Source organism: Trichosurus vulpecula, chromosome 9 (assembly GCF_011100635.1).
Source record: "Trichosurus vulpecula isolate mTriVul1 chromosome 9, mTriVul1.pri, whole genome shotgun sequence".
Classification (NCBI taxonomy): domain Eukaryota; kingdom Metazoa; phylum Chordata; class Mammalia; order Diprotodontia; family Phalangeridae; genus Trichosurus; species Trichosurus vulpecula.
In genome coordinates this window covers 82,490,000-82,513,110 of record NC_050581.1, presented here as the reverse complement: position 1 = coordinate 82,513,110, position 23,111 = coordinate 82,490,000, and the positions used below count along the sequence as shown (strand labels likewise).

The 23,111-nt window shown below is 39.8% G+C and overlaps 1 protein-coding gene across 1 annotated transcript in view; it reads left to right on the top strand.

The window, feature by feature from the left end:
• LOC118831416 (ATP-binding cassette sub-family A member 3-like) overlaps positions 1-8,974 on the top strand; it is a 183,452-nt gene extending 174,478 nt beyond the window's left edge. The window contains exons 28-32 of the mRNA XM_036738755.1: positions 742-912; positions 1,345-1,535; positions 3,713-3,786; positions 4,334-4,455; positions 8,776-8,974. Of these exons, the coding sequence (XP_036594650.1) occupies positions 742-912; positions 1,345-1,535; positions 3,713-3,786; positions 4,334-4,455; positions 8,776-8,782 (565 nt within the window). The 3' untranslated portion in view covers positions 8,783-8,974. The remainder of the gene's footprint in view (positions 1-741; positions 913-1,344; positions 1,536-3,712; positions 3,787-4,333; positions 4,456-8,775) is intronic.
• Positions 8,975-23,111: the final 14,137 nt, after the last annotated feature.

Below are 23,111 nucleotides of genomic sequence, written 5' to 3'. Positions count from 1 at the left end.
AAAATGTAAGACAAATTCCAGCAGCAATCTTTAAGGAATCCCCCTGTCTATACCACTCCATTAAGACATTTGCCCATTTATCCCTATCATTGATAACCTATTTCCCAGTCATCACAAAATAGTCTTTTTGATTTTGTAATTGCTGTATTTTTAAAAAATCTTTGACGTAGAGCATTGTCAGGGGCTTTCTGAAGGTCTAAATGCATTATATCTTTTGATTGTCCTTTATTTATAGTCATATTTATTATTCTCCAACAATTTTAACTGACCATAGGATCATATATTTAAAGCTGATGGTGACCTTAAAGGCCATTGAGTACAACTCCTTAATTTTTCAGATGAGGAAACTGAGATTAAAAGAGGTTAACGACTTGCCTATAGTCACAGTCTGAGTAGCTAGTAAATGTCTGAGGCAGGATTCAAAATCAGATCTCTTGACTTCCATGTCAAGCATTGTATCTATTGTGTTACTCTCTCAGTCCCGTTCCCTAATTCATCTCCATTAGGTTATACTTGCTTTGACTTTTCAATGTTCAATGACCTTTGATTTTATTGTAATTAATATAGGCTTACTCTGTAGGGAGCTATAAATTCATGATTCACCATTTTCAGGGTTCCTAATGTGATCCTTAAGGATTTGCCTTATATGTCTCTCCTTTGTTCTATCATAGAAGCAAGAAATTGATTCTCCTAGATAGATAATGGCTATCTCCTTCTTCCTTTGTCTTCCTTTCCACATAGTGGTGGCAACAAGCGTAAACTGAGCACTGGTATTGCCCTGCTTGGAGAGCCCTCAGTCGTCTTTCTGGATGAACCATCCACAGGCATGGACCCCGTAGCCCGACGCCTCCTCTGGGATACAGTGACACGGAGTCGTGAATCTGGAAAAGCCATTGTCATCACCTCTCATAGGTAGGGCCCATGTTTTATTCAGTTCTTTGGAGGGCAGGGCAAAAACTGTCATGAGAAATAAGGGCTGCAAACATGGATTATTGTCTTTATTTGTATTTCTGAGACCTTTGAATTGTAGGGAGGGAAGCTGAGCTGTTAGACAAGGAAACTTTTGGGTTGGAGGGGAAAAATCTCAGGCTCTTCTAATATTGAGCATACCTTTTCTATGAAATTATGTGCTCTGGAATGGCATGGGAGGTGGGGGGAGGTGGTGCTAGAGAGGGAGAGAGAACAGAGAAGAAACACCTCATATTTATGTATTTGTTCCTTTTTCGTCAAGTGCTTTTGACTCTTCCAGTGTCACCATTTACCAATCCCGGCCAAGTGCCAGGACTACCTTGTTTTGCAAGGGGTGTCTCAGTGCTTCTTCCTCCTGGTCTCTTGTCTCTCCAGCATGGAAGAGTGTGAGGCTTTATGCACCAGGCTGTCTATCATGGTGAATGGGCAGTTCAAATGCATAGGCAGCCCACAGCACCTCAAAAGCAAGTTTGGGAGTGGATATACTCTGCTGGCCAAGGTCAAAAGTGACATCCAAAAGGACAACATGGAGGAATTCAAGCTGTTCATCAAAGAGACATTCCCAGGTAAACTAGATTGGTCCCCAAGAGGCAAAAATCTTCCCTATGTAACCCCCTAACTGGCCATTTTGACCTGGGATGCTCCTGAAAAAGAAGAATGGTGTAGGAGGCTCTAACTGGACCCCCTTCAGCAGCTGTTCCCTTTGAGCATTTTCACATTCTTATGAATATAACTAGAGTCTCTTAATTATTTTGATATTTTCATATCCTTAATTATTTCTTACTCATCCAAGTGCTGTTTAGCTTTGGTTAGTTTTAAATCCCAGGTTGACTTTCATCTGCCACCAAACACACCCTTTCTGCATTTTCTGGCTGACCAGCATGCTATCAAGGAACACAACAAGCAGAAGCCAAGCATCATTGGGAACATAAATCTTTTCCCAGAAAAACAACCAACTCTTCCAAAGCAAAAAGACATATTGTGATTCCTCATTTCTCTTGAGGTTAGCCTTCTGGTGATCTCAATCATGGGAAACTATAAATTTAAACCTAACCTGCTCTTTGATTTCTACACCCATCTGGGACTGCTAACCAGACAAAGGGATGCTAGTAGAGCTGTTACTTTTTAAAGCATCTTAGTTAGCAGTGGGCCAGCTCCTGAGCAATGAGTAAGTTAAAAATAGCTGAGAAGAAATGAACATCCAATATGGTTGGTCAGTTTGCTAACCAGAAGGAAGAAAATCTTTATTGGTTGGTACAGGTGATGAAAGACATGCCATCTGGCACAAAAGCTGAAAAGGAGGAAAAGCAGCAGGACAAGGAATCAAGAGAAATTAGTAGGAAAAAAGGAAGAAGACAGGAGAGAGAGTGAATACACTCCTGAGAACTATGAGAAGTTTAATTGGAAAAAGAGTCAGCCACAGACAGATAACTAGAACAACTCTGCACTGTTTGAGCAAATAGCCTTATGTGGTTTATTGGATTGATTAGAATGGATTGGATTGAGTTTAATTTAACCAAATTGAAAAGCTCTTTTATTCCTATACAGTCATAGAGTACATCCTGAGGAAGCAGCTTTAGTTTCTGGAAATATCTTTTGTCATCTTCCTGCCTCCTGTACTATTTTGCTGATTTACCTATGGTTCCGGATGTTCAGAATATGCTACAGAATAGATTTCACATCAAATTTAGCCATAATAACCAGGTCTCCTATATAGGACTTTCAATTGTTTTACAACAATTAAAGACATTTTTTTAGTGTTCCTTGTGCCTAGAATTCTGTTCAAACTTGGACTTCAAGGGGAACTTAGAGAAAATTGCAACCTATATCTTGTCTGTGAAAGTATCATCTTTTTCTCTCAGAATGGAGAATATATAGGGTTTGGAGTAAGCCCCATTTAAGATAGTCTGTCATGAATTCTCAAAATGAAGTATACCTTGCTTCACACACCATCAAAAGTCTAAATGATATAAGAGTGAGTATAAAGTTCACTGTGTTACTGATGCAGAAAGGATAGCTCATGGTTAAAAAGGTACTTGCTAGCAAATCAAAGTACAATTCACAGCAAAGATGATTTTCTTTCTAGAGAATAAGAAAAACCACTTGAGAAGAGAGAATGCTGAGCCTTGAGTCACTAATTAATTTTGCAGAAAGAGAAGGCCAGGAGATGATACAGCTGTGTATGCTTCACACCACCTTTTGTGAGAAGAGGTGGCAAATGAGCAAAAAATAAACAAAAATAATAGAGACTTCTTCAAGAAAGCAAGTTCTAAGGCTGCTGCTGGGATGGGTACCCATGCATCCTTATCTCTAGCACCCTCTCCATCTTTAGCTACGGCTACATCTTTAATGTGTCACAGTAACTGATGTCCAGATTGACCCTGAATAATCAAGGATATTAATTATGTTGAGTATAGTCCATTTAATAAGATAGAGAAAGGTATAGTGTGCTTTAGAAAAAAATTTAATCAATAAATGTTTAAATGTTCTAAGTTTTATCTTTTAAAAAGTTAAACTTCAACAACTGGAAAATTCACCTTCAACATTACTGGATAAATAAGCTATTACTGTTCTTATTTAAAAATATCTGCTGTTTTGTATTATCCACACCTATGCTTCCCTCAAGCGTCATGAATAATTGAATTGGTTTTACCTATTAAACTAGATTGATAAATAAATCTGCCAAGAAATGGCCTTCTCCACACCCCATCCCTCACTGGCAACATCTCTTCCTCTTTGTCAGGCAGTGTCCTAGAGGATGAGCACCAAAGAATGGTTCACTACCACCTGCCTAGCAAGGACTTCAGCTGGGCAAAGGTAAGTAAGGAGAGCAGACCTCACAGGGGCCAACATCCTAACTCTGCCTCTAAGGAAGGGGACAAGAAGAAAGGTTCCACCCTCACGGAGAACACGTGATCTAGTGTTTGAACTGGATATCTGGAAACATGACAGCCTGCTCTACAGGGAACCCTTGACCCTTCTTGGGTGAAAATACTTCCACCTGTTATCCTCTTATACATTACTTTTCTCTGCACTTCTCCAACACTCACTGTAGCAATAAGGGCCCTAATTCTCTCAAGATATATGACATGAAGGACTTTACAAGCCTGGAGGTTACAGCAGGCCAAGGTCCAGAACCTCTGGGAGACTTTTCATCTCTGCTTCCTTCCACATTTAAGGGTTCTGGGGCTAGTATTTTCATACTTTTTATTCAGCAAAGATGCAAAAAGCCCTTTTTCTTTCTAAGACCCCTTCCTTTCCAGTGCCTTAACTTTTGTTGCCTGAAATACTTAGGAACCAAAAACTCAGAAACCTCAAAACTCGCAGAAAGCTTTATTAACAGTTACTGTTTGTTGCCCCATAGGTGTTTGGTATCTTGGAGAAAAACAAAGAGCAATATGAACTGGAAGACTACTCCGTCAGTCAGATCTCCCTGGAGCAAGTCTTCATGAATTTTGCCCGTTCACAGGAGTTTATTGAAAATAGGTACAGAAATAGGCATCTACTCTGTATATGCTACCTCGTTCTAAGAGGGGATGGGGGAATGCTTCTTACTCCTCTGCTTCCGGTATAGTACCCGATTAGCCCTGGAAAGGTCTGCTTTGGTAAAGCCGGGTCAAAACGGGTTGTTGTAGTTGTGTTTGTCCTTCATTCTCGAAGAGGACAAAGACATCAGGGAAATGATGACATTACTTGCAGTTGACTTTGATTTGAGTGAGGGAGAGCTGTTGCAAGGTCACCAGCCTCACTTTCTCCTCCAGAGCCATCTGGGTCCAGTGGCCTGATATTCACCAGGACAACTGGAGATGGCCCAGGATGCATTGGGAGACCCTGGCCCTTCCGGCTAGGTCTTTTCAGGTTCTCACTTTGAGTGAGGTAACGCCCATTCAGTGAATAGGCCTCTTTAAGAAGTTAATCAAGGGATGGCCTTTAATCAAAAGTCAGAAAAAAAAAAACTGGGAGGGGAAGACCCTTAGGGTTGCAGGGCAAAAAAGAAACAGTTACAATTTGGTATTTACATTTGCTCTATGCTAGGAAGGCAGGGACCTGTTGTCCAATCTGTGAGCTCCAGAGCAAAGTGTTCATTAACTGCTTGTGATGCTATTATTCAGGAACTAATCAGGGCCTGGGGCCATTTCCATCACAGAGGAGGTGGAAGCATGACAATGCCTTAAAATGTACAGCCTTGGTCTTCACAAAATCCCCAGGGAGAAAAGGACTAAGTATAATCTCATTGATAAAGCCACAAAAATAGAAGAGGGGGTAGCTAGCCCAAAGTGACCCAGGCGGCAGGTGTACTGAAGGTGAGTCTAGGTTTAATGGTCTTTGCATTTCACCTCTGTGCCTGTTTTCAAGAACTCTAAGGTATTTTTTACTGATACCCCCCAAATGCACTTTCTTAGAGCTAATAAAGGGTTGATACTAAGGGACATATTCAGAGAAGAATACTCTGTTAAGGCACAGAGGAAGGTGTGGAGCAGCACAGTCAGGACTAGAAGCTTTACAGGTGACTATATTTTTGTTGTCATTGGTCAAAAACTACCTAATTTTTGTATAATATGTAGGCATGTATTTGTTATATATGTATATATACATATATGTATGTATGTATAAATACATATCCTAGTATATAAGATAACCTTTTACATTTTTTCTTAAACATAACCATTTATTTAAGAATAAGACAAAATAAATAATACTATAGCTACTAATATGTTAAAGGAAAGGCATAAATGATAAATACATCACAATACTCATATTAAACCTAGATAATACTCTCCTACCTGTGTATTTAATATCTACGGTGAAGGATGGGCACACATTTATAGGAACCTGGCAGGGAAGACCGTAAGGGAAGAAAACTCATTTACTGTATATAACTTCACAGCTCTATTTTTTGTTATATGTTAAATTCCAAGCTGTCTCCATCCTTCACTTCCTCCCTTGCCACCCCACACTAGAGAAGACCGCCATTTGACACAGATATATACATAGTTATACTAATACATATATTTGTATGTGTATGCGTGTGTATGTAAATATATATTTAAAATATATCAGGGTTTTTGGGGTGTGTGTGTGTGTGTGTGTGAAACCATACCATGCATACTTTTATTTATCAGTTCTTTCTCTGGAGGTAGATAGCATCTTCAGGCTCTTTGTAGCTGATTTGAATATTTATAATACTCAGAATTGTTTAGTCATTCACAGTTATTCTTTGAACACTATTGCTGTTAGAACATTCTCTTGGTTCTGCTCATTTCACTCATCATTATTTCATGCAAGTCTTTCCATGTTTTTCATGGAATCAACCTGCTCATCATTTCTTACAGTGCAGTAATATGCCATCACAATCATATACCACAACTTGTTTAGTCATTCCCCAATTGATGGGCATCCCCTCAATTTCCAGTTCTTTGCCACCACAAAGAGGGCTCCTATAAATATTTTAGGACATATAGGTTCTTTTCCTTTTTCCTTGATCACCTTGGAAAACAGGTGTAATAGTGGTATTGCTAGGTCAAAGGATATAGTCAGTTTAATTACTCTTTTGGCATAATTCTAGATTGCTCTGCAAAATGGCTGGATCAGTTCACAGTTCCACCAACAGTGTATTAGTGTCCCAATTTTTTCACAACCCCTCCAACATTTATCATTTTCCCCTTCTATCATTTTAGCCAATCTAATAGGTATGAGATGATATCTCAAAGTTGTTTTAATTTGCATTTCTCTAATCAATAATAATTTAGAGCATTTTATATGAGTATATATAGTTTTGATTTCTTCATCCAAAAACTACCTGTTCATATCCTTGACCATTTATCAATTGGGGAATGAATCCTATTCTTATAAATTTGAAAAAGCTTTCCATATATATTTGAGATATGAGACCTTTATCCAAGAAACTATCTATAAATTTTTCCCCAAAATTTCTGCTTTCCTTCTAGGCTAAATTAGTTTTATTTGTATAAAAACTTTTTAATTTAATGTAATCAAAATTATCCATTTTACATCTCACCATGTTCCCTATCTCTAGTTTGTTCATAAATTCTTATCCTATCCATAAGTCTGATAGGTAATATGTTCCATGTTCTGCTAATTTACTTATGATATCTCCCTTTATGTCTAGATCATGTAACCATTTTGCCCTTATCTTGGTAAATTGTGTAAGATATTGGTCTATATCTAGTTTCTGCTAGACTGCTTACCAAGTTTCCCAACAGTTTTTTTTTTTTACCAAATAGTGACTTTTTATCCCAAAAGCTTAAATCTTTACATTGTCAAACACAATATTACTATAATCATTTGCTGCTGTGTATATAGTATGTCTACTCTATTCTACTGATCACTTTTCTATTTCTTAGCCAGTACCAGATAGTTTTGATAATTTCCACCTTACCAGTTTAAGATATGGTTCTGCTAGACCTCCTTTCCTTACTTTTTAAAAATTTGATTCCTTTAATATTCTTGACCTCTTGTTCTTCCAAATGAATTTTGTTATTTTTTTTTCTAGCTCGATGAAATAACTTTTTGGTAATTTGATTGGGATGGAATTGAATAGATAAATTAGGTATAATTGTCATTTTTATCATATTGGCTGTGCCCACCCATGAACAATTAATATTTCTCTAATTTAAATCTGACTTTATTTGTATAAGTATTTTATACTTGTATTCATGTAGTTAGTTCCTGGGTTTGTCTTCGCAGATATACTCCCAAGTATTTTATGCTGTCTACATTTATTTTAAATGTGGTATCTCTTATTAGCTCTCCTTGCAGGTTTTTGTTGGCAATATATAGAAATTCTAATGATTTATATGTTTTTATTTTATATCCTGCTGTTTTACTAAAAAATCATTGTTTCACCTAGTTTTTTAGTTCAATCACTAGGATTTTCCAAGTATATTATCATTTCATCTGCAAAGAAAGAGTTTTATTTACCTCATTGCCCATTCTGATTTCTTCACTTTCTTTTTCTTCTCTTATTGCTATTAATAGCATTTCTAATACAATATCCAATAATATTAATAGTAATGGGCATCCTTGTTTCACTTCTGATCTTATTGAAAAGGTGTCTAGCTTATCCCCATTACAAATAATGCTTCCTGATGGTTTTAGGTAGATGTTCTTAGCATTTTAAGGAAAAATCAATTTATGCCTATGCTTTCAAGTGTTTTTAATAGGAATGTGTTGCATTTTGTCAAAAGCTTTTTCTGCATCTATTGATATAATTACATGATTTTTGTTACTTTTGTTATTGACATAATCAATTATGTTAATAATTTTCCTTATATTAAACTATCTCCGCATTCCTCGTATAAATCTCACTTGGTCAAAATGTACAATTTTGCTCTTCCTGGTTTAAGGTATCATTACCATATTTGTTTCATAAAAGGAATTGGTAGGACTCCTTCTTTGCCTATTATTCCAAATAATTTATTTAACATTGGAATGAGGTGATTTTAAATGTTTGGTAGAACTCACTTATAAAGCCATCTGGTCCTGATGCTTTTTCCTTAGGAAGTTCATTCAATTTCTTTTTTTGAGGCCTGTTCAATTTCTTTTTCTAAAACAAATTTATTTAGATATTTCCTCTTCTCTTAATCTAGGCAGTTTATATTTTTGTAAGTATTCTTCCATTTCACTTACATTGTTAAATTTATTGGAATATAATTGGGTAAAATAACTCTTAATAATTACTTTGATTTCATTTTTCATTTTTGAGCCTTTTAGATTTTTAAATAGTCTTTTCAAATCAGGAATTATTTAGATACCAAGTTAAAATGCATACTTTTCCAATTACAGGAAATAGAACTCAGTTGTATACTGAGAATTGATGAGACTTTCCACCAAATGAAGGCAAATGTATCTACGATGAAGAATGGAAGGTGCCATCTGGAAGATGCAGGCACAAGAGTGCCTGAATTGGTGAACAAGTACCCTCAGATTAAATTGTGTATAAAAGTATCGAATAAAATCTTATTGTTATGAGAGCGAAATCCTCACGCACGTGTTTGTAAGTTATTACTTTTTTTCTTTTGCAAAGCTAATAGATTGCTGCAAGGGTTATGGGCAGGAAGCAAAAATAATAAATAACACTGTATAACATAGGATCATAAATTTAGAAGTGGAAGGGACCACAGGGGCTATCTAGTCCAACATTACTATTTTATAAAGAAGAAAACTGAGGCCTAGGAAGTTAAGTGGCTTGTCCAAGGGCATATGGGCAGGAAGTGGCAAAGGCAAAATTTGAGTTCAGTCTCTGAAACCACAGCCAGTACTCTTTCCCCATATACCATGCTACTTACCCAAGGTTTGCAAACCATTTTTCTTCATAAGTCTTGTAAAGCAAATAGTGCAAGTATTATTACCCTCATTTTATAGATGAGAAAATTTCAACTCAGATTCTACTCCCTCCCCTAGATACTCTCTTCTCCCTTGGCTTCCATACCACTTCTCTCCTGGTCCTCTTTCCATTTGTCTGATCACTCTGGTTCTTTTCATTGTGTCATCCTACCTCTTCATAAATCTGGGCATCCCTCAAGGCTCTGTCCTAGACCCTTTTCTTTCTATATTCTCCTCTGGTGATCTTATCTGCTCCCACAAATTCAATTTTCATCTCCACACAGATGACTCCTAAATCCAAAAATACATCTCTCCCATTTGCTTGCTCTTCAACCCAATAGCACCTCAAACTCGATGTGTCTAAAACTGAATCTTCCCCTGCATCCAAAAAACCCTGTCCCTCTTCCCACCACCGTTGTTCTCTCCAGTCATCCAGGCTTAAATCCTGGGAGTCATCTTTGGCTTTTTCCTCACCCTCACCCTGAACATCTGACCACCTGCCAAGTTGTGTCCATTTTACCTCCACATCTCTCATATTTGTCTCTTTCCTTCTGTTTAATACTGCTGACCCAACCCAACTCCAGGCTCTTATCAACCATCACGGGATATTTTAATATATAATATTGCTATTGTAATAGCCTCCTAGCTAGTCTTACTCCCTCATTCTCTGAGAATCTTAAGAGTTAGAGTGGATCTTAGAGGCCATATATTCTAACCTGCACATGGAAAGAATCTTCTTTACAACATACTCAATAAATACTCATCTTCAGGCCTTTGTTAAAAAGCTTCCAATAAGGGTAATACACTCCTCCAAAATGGGCCTATCCCAATTTCAGATAACTCTTATTTTAAAAAAAAGGCTTTCCTTCTCCCAATCCAGGGAGAGATTGAAAATAAGTGAAAGAGGGGGAAGGTGATCTCTTGGAGGAGATGGGACAGAATGAGATCACTTGAACAAGTAAAGGGGTTGGCCTTGTTAAGGAGAAAGGGCACTTCATCGTGTGAGATATCAGGTAAATGAGGAGATAGTGGTGAAAGGCACCTGAGTGATAGAAGAGGAAGAGGGAGCTCATGGCAAATGACCTCACTTTTTTACATGAAATATGAGGCAAGGTTCTCAACTGAAAGTAGAGGGAAGGGGAGCCATGGAAGGTTTAAAGAGGGATGAAAAGGTTTAGAAGAGTCCCTGTGAAGAGTGGGATAGTGAATTGTTAAGGGAGATATAATAGGATTGCCTAGTAGCAATGAGGGCCCATGTAAGGCTGTATAACATAAATTTGTAGTGGACCCAGTAAGAATGGTTGTATGATTTCCTCCATCTTCATTCAGCAGCATGTGTGTAGGAGCTAAGGTGATGAATGGTAGGAGTGATCCAAGGCTGAGGCTTGGTTGGGAGTAATTGGCAATATGATAAAAGGGTTATAGATTCAAGAAAAGAAGACAGTGTAGAGATGAATTGGTTCACCGGGGTCAAAATATGGAAAAGAGGAGAGAGTGGCCAATGTAGGAGAGATGGCCTTGGAAAGAACTGAAGGGTCAAGGGATTGGAGGTCATGATGCAGATGAAGAGTAGAATTATGTAAGGGAAAGCAGTGGAGAGTGAAAAGCCAATAGATTGTGGTCAGAAAATGAGATTTCAGAATTCTTGAACATGGAGGTGGTTCATTTGTGAATGATGGCAGGATCAAGGGTATATCTATCTTTGTCTATGAATAAAGTAGGGTGGAGAAGTAGCTCATGGCAAATTAGTAGGGTGAGGGAGTGAGTGGTTAGGGTGCTTGAAGGAGGAGCAGTATCAACACTGAAGTCCCTTAGTATGAGGGTAGGAGTTAGGAAGGAGAGAAAAATTATAAGCCAGGTATCAAACTCATTGAGGAAGGAAGGAGGGTGACAGCTACTAGGATTTAGATTGGGTGGTAGCTATGACTAGCATGAACTTCAGAGGAAGAGAGATTATTAAGAATTGAAGGAAGGGGGGAAACCTGGAAGTAGCAATGGGAAGCAAGGAGTCTCCCAACTCCTCTGCCTCAACCAGTGAGCTGGGAAGAATGAATGAAGTTCAGCCAATACTAGAAAGGGTGGCCAGAGAGGCTGTGCCATCAAGGAGAAGCCAGATTTCAGTCGTGTTGTTGTTTTGAGTCCTTTGGGCTCAGAAAGGACCAAAATGACATCATTATGCCAAGATCAATGTCCAGTGTATCCAGCTGTGGCCGATCATATTAATAATACAAGCTCAGAAGGCTCTGCCACAGGTCAGACACAAATAGTCCATATCACCATTTGGGAGGGAGATGTCTCTAAATTTTCACATTTTTCTCTTTCTTTTGAGCTACCACCATTCTGCTTTACTCATAGAACACAGTGCTTTCTTTGATGCGGACACACCATGCTGGATGATCCTGTGCACTGTCTCCCATTTCTCATAATCGATACCAAAACTCTTCAAAGAGACCTTGAGAGTGTCCTTGTATCACTTGTTCTGACCACCATGTGAGCACCTGCCTTGTGTGAGATCTCCATAAAACAGTCTTTTAGGCAAACGTGTGTTTGGTATTTGAACAATGTGGCCAGCCCATTAGAGTTGCATTCTCTGCAGTAAAGTTTGAATGCTTGGCAGTTCAGCTCAACATCTGGTACTTTATTTTGCCAAGTGATCTTCAGAATCTTCCTAAGATGATTCAAATGGAAGCAGTTCAATTTTCTGACATGGTGCAGGTAGACGGTCCAGTTTTCACAGGCATACAACAATGAGGTCAATACAGCAGCTCTGTAAACCTTCAGCTTGGTAGACAGCCTACTATCTCTTCTCTCCCACACATTCTTTTGGAGCCTCCCAAATAATGGACTATCTCTGGCAATGCATGTGTCAACCTCATCATCTATGTGATCATCCCTGGGAATTATACTGCCAAAGGTAAGTGAACTTATCGAGAGCATTCAGAATTTCTCCATTTGCTGTAACTGATGGTTCCACACGTGGATGATGTGGTGCTGACTGGTGGGGAACCTCTGTTTTCTTGGTGTTGATTGCCAGGCCAAAACTAGCACAAGTCGCAGAGAACTGATCTACACTCTGTTGCATCTTAGCCTCAGAGGCTGCCTTTGAGTGCACAACCATCTGAAAACAAAAAGTCACACACCAACTCTCCTTCCACTTTAATCTTGTCTTGTAGCCTTTTCAAGTTAAATAATTTACCTTTATTGTGGTAATTGACTTTGATGCCATGTTCATCCTCATTGAAAGCATTTGAAAACATGACTGAAAACATCATGCTAAAAAGCAGGGGAACAAGCACAGAGCCCTGCTTCACTTCACTGATGACTGGGAAAGTATGAGAGCATCATCTATTTTTCAAAACACGGGTGGGCGTGACATCATAAAACTGGCATATGATACTGGCTAATTTATCGGGGCAACTGAATTTTGCCATGATCTTCCACAAGTTCTCATAACCGACAGTATCAAAGGCAGGTTAAATTGACATGTGTTGCATACAGACCTCTGCCCTGCTCCCAGCATTTCTCCTGGATTTGTCACCACGTCGACCATTCCTTGGCCCTTTCTGAAGCCACATTGGCTCTCCTGTAGATGACCATCTTCCAGGTGAAAGATTAGCTGACTAACGAGGTCTCTGGCAAGAGTCTTGCCCACAATGACTGAGAGAGAGACACCCCTGTGATGGTCACAAGACAGCCTATCTTCTTCTCCTTTGTGGAGATGGACAGTGGAGACATTGATGAACTCCTGGGAGAGGAACCTCTTCTTGCCATATCACCTAAAAGATTTCAGTCAACTTTTATATGAGCAATGGACCCCCTGCCTTGTAAATCTCTGCTGGAATAGAAGGAGTACCAGCTGCTTTGCCACATGAGAGAAGCCTAAGCATTCAAAACCTCTTCTTTGGCTGGAGAGAGATTGACTTCAACCTGTGGTATGCAGTCAGTGACTTCAGCCCATCTCTTCAGGTTCATTTCCTCCTCACTGATCAGTGTGGCTTCATAGTACTGAATAGTTGAGAAGTACCAAAGGTCTTTGACCCATAAATAGCCTCTAGAGCTTTAGGTTGTTACTATCAGTGTAAAACTGAATTTCACAAGCCTTCTCACTGAGCCAAGAATCTTGCATCTCTCTAAGCTTTGCTTGCACTTTACTTTCTGCCTTTTTAGAGACAAGCAAACTATCCTGCTGGTTGACAGTACAGAGTTCTCTTTTTTTCATTTTTTTTTCATTTCCCCATCATTTTCATCAAACCAATCCTGATGTTTGCAAGTGTTCTGGCCAAGACAAATAAATGCAGTGCTGTACACCAAATCTCTGAAAGATGCCTACTCCTTATCTGCTGCATGTTACCAACGTATTCACTCAGCTTTCCCTCTCATAGTTGTCATGCCTTGGGGCAACTGCTTTTGTAAAATGCAAATGTTTAACTTGGAACAGATAAGTCTGTGATCAGTCCAGCACTCTGTGCCGCACAGCCTCCATTACTCTCACATCCTGTCTGTCTCTTCTCCTTACAATGACATAGTCTATTAAATGCCAATGTTTGCTGCAAGGGTGCATCCATGAAGTTTTGTTGCATTTAGGTAAATGGAAGACAGTGTAGGTAATGAGAATGTCATAAGACACACAAGTCTTCAATAGTAACTACTGCCGTTGCTGTTTCTGATTCCATTCTTCCAAGGACTCCCTGCCACGTCTGATGATCTGTGCCTACTCTGGCATTAAAGTCACCCAGAATTACAAGCTTGATTTCTTTTGGCACATTAATAATGAGGATCTCTAGATCTTTATAAAATTTTTCTTTGACCTCCTCAGGGTTCATCATGGTGGGAGCATATGCACTGATGATGGTGGCATGGTTCTTTTCTGCAAGTGGCATTGTCATTCAGTCCTTTGGGGAGGCATACAAACTTGTTGAGTAGATTAGGTTTGATTGTAAAACCTTTGCCGGGTTCATGGCACTCCCCATCACTGCAGCTACTCCAGAGAAATGTGTATCCAGCTCCGACTTCAGTTAGATGGCCTTCATTTGCAAGCCTTGTTTCACTCAGGGCTGCTATTTGGATGCAATACCTGCTGAGTTCTCTCACAAGAGTTATTTGTCTTTTGGGTATACTGGATTCCTTGTTGTCCATAAGCATGTGCACATTCCACAACGATGAGTGGAATCATCTTTGCAAAAATTTGTGTACATGTTTTTGTGTTTCTACTGCAGGGTGGGATCCCCATCTGCCATGGCAAGCAGGTTAGGGTTAGATGAAGCAGGAAGATTTTAGGGTGCCTTTTCTAGCCCCTTCCTCATGCCAGGAGGTGAGCAGTATGGTCCTTAGGAAGGCTGCTCAGACACCCAGGGGGCTGCCAATGTGCAGGATTATAACTACAGCACCACCTCTGCTGCTTTGTCACTAGTACATCATAACACGACCTTGAGGTAGGTAAAATAATAAGATAGTAAAATAATAAATAATAAAATGTTAACATGGTAAAATATTAAAATGGTAAAATGGTAAAATTATTGAATAGTAAAATAATAAAATAGCAAAATGATGCCCTTTGACTTGAACATAACTTGAATTTAAGTGAGGCAGAGTTGCATGAAGTCATCAGCCTTACTCTGTCTTCCAGTCATCAGAGCCCAGTGGCAAGACAAAAGTCAAGACAACTGGCAGGCGTGGAAGAGGAAAAGATTTAAGATGAAGGGAAGTTTATGGGACTTATGGGATTAAAACTCAAGAGAAAAACTAAAGCTAGATAAATCTGAGAATCACCTGCACAGAGATGTGCATTGAGCCCACGGGAGTTCATTAATGAGCTCATTAAGCAAGATAATATAAGTGGAGAAGAGAAAAGGCCCCTTGACAGAAACTTGAGGGATAGCCATTGTTATTTGGGGAAACCTGGATACAGATTGAGTAAAGAGACTGATAGGAAGCATTCAAAAAGAGAGAAGAAAAAAGAACAGTGTCATGAAAACCTAGGGAGGAGTAGCCAGGAGAAAGTAGTAATGAACAGTGTCAAAAGCTGCCAGGAGGCCAAGAAGGATGAGAAGTGAGAAAAGCCATTAGATTTGGTAATAAGAGATCACTGATAATTTTGGAAAGGGTAGTTTCAGTTGAATGATGAGATAAGAAGTCAGACTGTGAGAGTTAAGAAAGCAAGAGAAGAGGAAGTAAAGGCACCTATCATGGGTCACTTGGGAGGAGAGAAAAGGAAAAAAGGAAAGAGAATATATCCAATGCAGGGGTCATGGCCTAGGAAGGAACTGAGGGGTAAAGGGATCAGAAGTCATGGCATGCTTATCAAACTCAAAAATGACATGAAGCTGGGAAGGATGGATAGCTAACACAGTGGATGATAGTCAGAATCTAAGAATCTCTTGAAAATCCAAAACAGGAGGCTAAAATGAATGAGATAAAATTGAATAGGGATAAATATAACCTTACATTTGGATTTACAAAATCAAGTTCACAAATACAAAGCAGAAGAGGCGAAGCTAGACAGAAATTCACCTGAAAAAGAAACTTAAAACTCTGAGTACTTGATGTGGCAGTCAAGAAAGCTGATATAATCTTAGGCTTCATTATAAGAAGCATAATGTCCTAGACTAGGGAGATGATAGTCCTGCTGTCCTCTGCCCTGATCAAACCACATCTGGAAAATGGTATTCAGTTCTGGTAAACATATTTGAGCAAACACATTGAGTCATTAGATTAGGAGAGAATGTTGAGGACAAAAAGAGACCAATGGACCAGCTCTAGAGATAATGGAAATGAAAAAATGTGCACAAAAGATTGGTTTGATAAATCTGGAGAAAGGATACATTATTTAATGAAACACCCCTTTGGCTATACCTGCCGTGCAACTATCAGCGTAGGTTCTCCAGAGAATGGCTATCCCAGGTTTGGGGGTGGATGGGATGTTTAAGGAGAACTAGCGTCTCTGGGGTGAGAGGGCTTACTGAGTCTTTTTCAGGGCTGCTCATTCACCTTTCGTATTTACCTGGTGTCAACTCTCACCTAAGGCACCAAGAAGCTGTAGCATGCATAGTAGCCACACTCCAGTAAACTGTCTTCATAGACAGGCTAAGTCAGGTTGAGGGTAATTAACAGGCCTCAAACCCATTGGTGAGTTAGGCAAGTGCTTAGAGCTTGGTCAGACATTGAAGACATCCCAGGCCATTGCCAGTCATCCTGACTTATATCTTGCCACTGGACTTCAAAGACTCTGGAAGAAAGAGTGAGGCTTATGACTTTGTGCAGCTCTGCCTCACTTAAATCCAATTCACACCCAAGTCAAGACATCACCCCATGATGTCATTGGTCCTCTTCAAAAATGAAGGACAAACAACAACCTCAGGTTTAAAGTGGGAGTCTACCCTCCTAAACTACGCACCCATATGTTGACCTTTCATTAATGAGCCAGAGGACAAAATTAGCTCAAAGCAGAAACATATATTGGAATAGCATAGTGAGAAAATAAATTTGATATTGTCTCCATTTTGATTCTATTCTGTATGACCACCAATATTTTATATATTGCCTAAGTTACATTTCTTTGTCTCTAAGTTAAGTTCAAGAGTTCGCTATCCTCTCTGAGTTAAATAAGTTTAGAAGTTTAGTTTTCCTGCACTATTCAATCCTTGTATTAAGGAAATCTGCTGTCCTTGATGAATGCAGGGGGATGCCAGAGAGTTTGATCTGTCATCTCTGCAACACTAGCTGTCCTTTTAGATAAAGTCTGGTCTGTTATCACTGTGACATTAACTAGCCACGCAGGTGGACACCACTAATGAGCTTTCCATATTGACAAGATGCAAGGAGGTGTTGTTGCTAGCCCTGCATTCCAAACGCAGCCAATTCTATTGTTTTCCCATCTGTGAGGCTCCCTGTTAGCTTTTGGATGCTCCTCCTTCTGTCTGTAAAAATAATCTGTCTACCCTCATTCAAGGTCTTTCTGTTTGCTGAGAAGCTAAAGATCCCTTATATTGGTAATTACTAGCCTTACCAATAAGTCGAATGTACTCAGAACTTTGTACCTCAGTTTATCTTAGTTTTGATCATGACAATAGTAAGATTGACAACAGAACATTCCCTCTATAAACTTAGGGGACACTTTCCCCAAAACATAAACACCATCAATGGGGGCAGTAAACAAGCACAGAGATTGAGCAGGAGAGGTGCACATATGCATATAGAAAACACCTATGGATGGACAACTTACACCTAGAGCACTGCTGAATCCTTGATGATTTCTTATGATATCCCTGTGATCCTCCTCAGTGGGCAAGATATCTTGACGAGGCATCTTTCTCTGATGGGTTTATTGGACTTGCTCTCTTCCACAGAACACCATTGCCAGGGGAGGGGAGAGTAGAGAGCTCTTGATGGTTTCTCCAAGAAGAGTAAGTAAATCATCAAGAGCTCAGAGTGTCCTCAAGAAACTAGTCTTAAGAGTTGACCACCTTCCTGACTGTCTCAGAGTAAAGCAAACTTACTTTTCACCTAGGCTCCAAGGAACATTGCTCATCCTCTTGGACAATCATTAAAAGTTTCTCGTACCCCATCAGTTGCCTTAATCCATGTTCCCATCAGGTCAATTGAGGTTTGATCAGCAACAAACAATGGCCCACATTCTTCAGTGTTATCGAGTTGTGTAAGAAACTTCTGCACATTGTTATCACATTGTTTAGGAAAACTCTTCAATTTGATGAGCAAATTCCCCTAATCTACCCTCTTTATATACTAATAAAGATTGTTGGGAAAAACTAGATAACAATATGGCACAAGATAAGTTTAGATCTTTACCTTATACTATATGCCATAAACAAAAAAGATAGGTTTTTTTTAATTAGTTACGAAGTTAGAGGGAAATTTAAATCTGTGTGCGTGCATACACACGCGTTCTGAGGACATGTAAAGAAGCGGCTGACAAGAGGATAGAAAGGGCAACACAGGTGCTAGTGCAAAAAGCAGTGCAACCATTGCCCAAGTTTTCCTACGCTAGCTAAGCGTAGCTAACTAGAGTTTAAATCCGCCTCAAAGAGCGTAAACCAGGGGTAGAGTCTTTTCGGAGAACCTAGTAGGTAGGATTCATCTAAGATTCCATATCTCATCAAAGACCAGCAGATGGCAACAGAGACCCATGCAACTGCGCCAAGAGAGGTCTCCAAGAGCAACATAGTCACCCAGGAAAAACTAGCCAGTAGACAGCAGAAACACCTAGTAAAGGACAGTACAATGGAGAGAAAAGAAATGCAGATTATTCCACCTTGATAGAGGAAGCAGCTAATCTGATCACATTACCAAAGTATATCGACTCTTTGCAATAGCAAAAGTATGAGTTGATCCATGTGTTCCCTATGTGCGTGCCCCTTCAATTATGCTCTTTTGGCATGCACTCTTCCATGCCTTTTCTCTATGTGCATACTAAGTGTGCTGCCATCATGTTGGCTGTTCCCTAAAGGTGTTCCTTTCCCCTACTAGTGACGTGGTAACCTGAGGGAAAATGAACCCCTATGTGTATAGTGGAGTTCTGTCTTGGCATTTATCTTGCTATGCTATTTAACTGGATATCTTTTGTTTCCAACTGTGTCCTCTAGTTGGCTGGTAAAAGAAACACACTGATGGGAGCTTCTGAGCTAAAAATTGAGTGAATGCTGACCATACACATAATCTGCCTCGATCCTGGGGCATTGTTCAGGATACCCACAGAGTAGGGAATGGGGATGGTTATATCAACTATGAAGGGAACTCCACTAAAGTCTTCCTCTGAAGCCACAGGTGTGATTTATTGAAGACCATAGCAATGGAACACAAGCTCTGGAAGGGCCTACCAAGCTGGAAAGACTTTGAATACGGACCTTGTAATTTTTGTGTGTCTTCTGTCTGAAAATCACCCTTGCTAAATTTGATAGCATATTCTATACCTATGGTCCTCTTCACAGGAGAGGGCAGGCAAGCAACAAGCATTTATTAAGCTCTATGTACCAGGCACTCTGCTAAGTGCTGGGGATACACATACAAGCTGGAGGTGGGGAGAGAAAAGGTACTCACACAGGGAGGCATAACAGTGAAGCCCAGAAAATCAGAAACACAACCAAGAGGAGAATAAAGTGTATCTGGCCTACAACTGTCCCCTAAATGAAGTTCCCCAAAGGAGCTCAGGAGTGGGAGAGGGGGTCTGGCATGGCCAGGAGATGTTCCAGGATCAGAAGGCCCCAAGCACTGAGGAAAGTTTCAGTGTGAGAAGGTAACTAAGACCCAATAGCAAAGTCCTGAGAATGAGAAGCACAGCTGGGAGAGGAATGAATGAAGTGTCATACCCAACATACCCAACAAGAAAAATAACAATTTATTTTTGTCCACATTCTAAAGAAACAGGTACACTTATACATCACTAGTAGAATTTTTGGGGAGACCAATCTGGCAGTCAAATGTATTATAAAACCCCTCATTAAATTTTATAAATTGTACCCTTTGAGCCAGTAATGCTAATTGCGATAAGGTGGGCTAAGAACATTATCCAGAAGAGAAAAAAAATGAACTACTTGCTCAAAAATATGGTATTATCTTAATCAAAACAAACAGGTTTTTTTAAAAGGGCAGAACAATGATTGCTCTCGTCTTCATATCCCTTGTACTTAGCACAGTATCTCACACAGAATAGGGGCTTAATTGAAATATATTCACAAACTTGAGAGTGAATGGAAAAGGAGACTGGAGGAGGAAGTGGATGAGAAGTTGTGATGAATATCTCTGTCTTGAAGGATACTTAAATTTAAATAGTTGGGTGAAGGAGTCCCTGATCCATTTGATCCAGCTAACTTGACAAGAATTTAAGCATACCTACTAATGCCATAATTATTGAGTTTCAGAGATTGGGGCTGGCTGCTGAAGACTGGCTGATTGAGCATCAACCACTCCATGTGATCTATAAAAAGTGATCTGGTCCATCTCTCTCTCTTCAGGACTTCCTCTTCACTTTTCCCCCCGTTCCATCTTCTGGAATACATGGTAGGAAAGAAACTTGAAACAGAAGCACATGGCAGTAGTAGACATGAGAGGTGGACAGAGTAGGCTTTTTCTCACTGAACAAATGGTAGCAACCAGACTACTGAAAAGTTTCCTAAAGAAGCAAGTGTTTATATGCCCCACTTGCTAAAAAGAGGACAGTCCCAGCTTTGGAACTTCCTCCAGGACTCAAGAGAAACCCAAGTTTCAAGGTGCTTGAGTTTGAATTCAAGCACCAGATCTTATAGGAAAGGATTTCTTGATGCAGTGTGCTCCTTGGACAAAGAAGAGTTCCCAAACAGCACCCTATTTAGAGGACAAAGCCAGAGAGTTATGTGGACAGTATAGGATATTGCTTATTCAACAGCCCCTAAAATATGTTTATCTTCTGAGGGAGCATAAACCACAGGGTGTCACTCTTGAGTCTGAAAGTAACTATGTATGACCCTGTGGCAAAAAGGGATTTTACCAGAATTTCAAGGCATTGCCCCAATAGCAGCTCCAAGTTCATTTACCTTCTGGTGGAAAGCTGATGAATTTAGATCTCTGTGTCTGCTCTTAGTCTTCTTTGGATCTTTTTTGACTTTTACATTTTCTGTGGGTAAAGTAAATGCCATACTACATATGATATACCTCATATTATACCTTGAATGCTACTAGAACTAAAACCTCCAGTTGCTCCCATATGAATCAAAATTGAGGGCTTTGACTCATGTAGCCTTTGTCTTGGTACTAATCACCCCTCCCCTCTGTTGACTTAATGAGCTAGAAATATCTGGTCAGAGGGGTCAGGTATTACCCAGAGTTCCCCAAGTTTCTATGGCTTTTGACCTTGAACTCTTATACAGAGAAGAGCTGGCAATGCACCAAGAAGAGGAGTAGAGATGCCAAGGTTTCATCCACAGCTAATGGAGGGTTAAGATGAATCACCTTCTGGACTCTATTCTGGACTGTCCCAGAGTAGAACTGAGCAATGCCTAGTAACCATTGCTAATCTGGTAAATGTAAATGGAAGTATAACAACAATGTTGCTAGCAGCTGCTGTGGAGGTGAAAGACTAACAACAAGAACACAAAGGAGGACTTCTGGCACAGATTCTTTGATCTACTTTTCTAAGGACAGCAACTTTAAAGGGTTAACAATCTTACTTTAATTAAACATACATATATCATTCACTTAGTTCAGGGGAAAAAGTCAGCACCCCGAACTTCAGAGCAAATACAAACAGAAATTACAGAAACAATATAAACAGATCAACAGACAGGTTTCTGTCTGACTGTAGCATACATAGTTACCACAGAGAGAAGCAACATCTGGGTTTTTCAAAGGGGGGTGCTCCTTAACAACAGCTACCCAGAGTCTCATCAGGTCAAATCATGTGACACTCTTCACATGAGTAAGAGCCCCAACCCCAGATGATATATACCTTTCTCAGGGCCCTGGGCTGAGTACCTACTTAGCAAAAGGGTGTGGGGCCTGGGGCCTGGGGCTTTCTTGCTTCTTAAGCAGGTCATCAAAGACTCTTGATTCAATCAAAGACTCCCAACTGAAACAGGCAAGACTCAAAGGTACTTGATTACCTCAGTGCTGAGAAGCACTCAAACAAAAACCAGCAAAAAGTCCCACTTTGCTTGCTATTGCATTTGAAAGGCAAGACTCAAAGGTACTTGATTCCCTCAGTGCTGAGAAGCACTCCAAAACAAAAGACAAAAAAAGGTCCCACTTTACCTGCCCGATTCAAACAATGGCAGAAAGTCCTACCCTGCTTGCCATCACAGGAGGACAGTGGAGACAGGGACCAGAGCAAAGGAAGTGTCTAGGTGTGGCCAAGGCATGAACAGAATTAAGGAAATGAGAGTGAATTGTGAGGTCTATAAGACACACAAACCCTTTCCAAAACATCTTTCTTCCCTCTCTAATCTACTTTCCCTTTATTTGAACACTACTCACTTCCCACTTCCCTACTGGCCAAGTGGGACAGGGAGTATCAGAAAGAAAAAGCCATTTGTCATCTCTAAGCTTGCCAAAGCTTTATTCCTTTGTTTACTCTCATGTCTATGATATTGAAACTGTCATTAGAAACCTAGATGACCATTTAACATGAGTGTATCCCACTGTGATTAGGTGGAATGAGACTTAAAAAAGGGGAAGCCCAATTCGATGGGGAGGGATTTTTCTTTGTCCCAGTGCAAGCTGGGTTGGGATGGAGCTCATGAGAGATAAAGCATGTGTTATTCTTGATTGTTTTCAAGAATGCATATATATTCAGATCACATCCTAGATCTTTTCCTTTTGAACTGGACAGGCAGAAAGACTTCCAAGGAAATGAGCCTGACAGCTCGTACATGGAGTAGGAGGTTCATGCATGCCAGCAGTATTTGCCTGGGGGCACCTTGGTCTTCAAGTAACTAAGGCTGATTTATCTGCTGCTAGGTTTACTTGGCATTGAGGACCCAGAGGTCCTCAATATGTACATATACCCAACTAAGCCCCTTTCTCATGGGCTCCACCCTCCACATTTGTAGAAACCTATACACAGTATATAAGATTTTCCTGAAAAAATTCCAGGTGGGTACAACAAGCCAGAAAAAAAGAAATTGACCTTAGTTATCAAACCTAATTTGTGTAAATCCAAAATCTTTAAGGACCTCAAGGTTATAATGTATATGTAAATTGAATTGGCATGGTTATTCTTTAAGGTTTGGCTAATAACTAATCACTTACTTTACACTTGACTTTTTTGTTGTTCAGTCCTGTCCAACTCTTTATGACCCCATGGACCATAG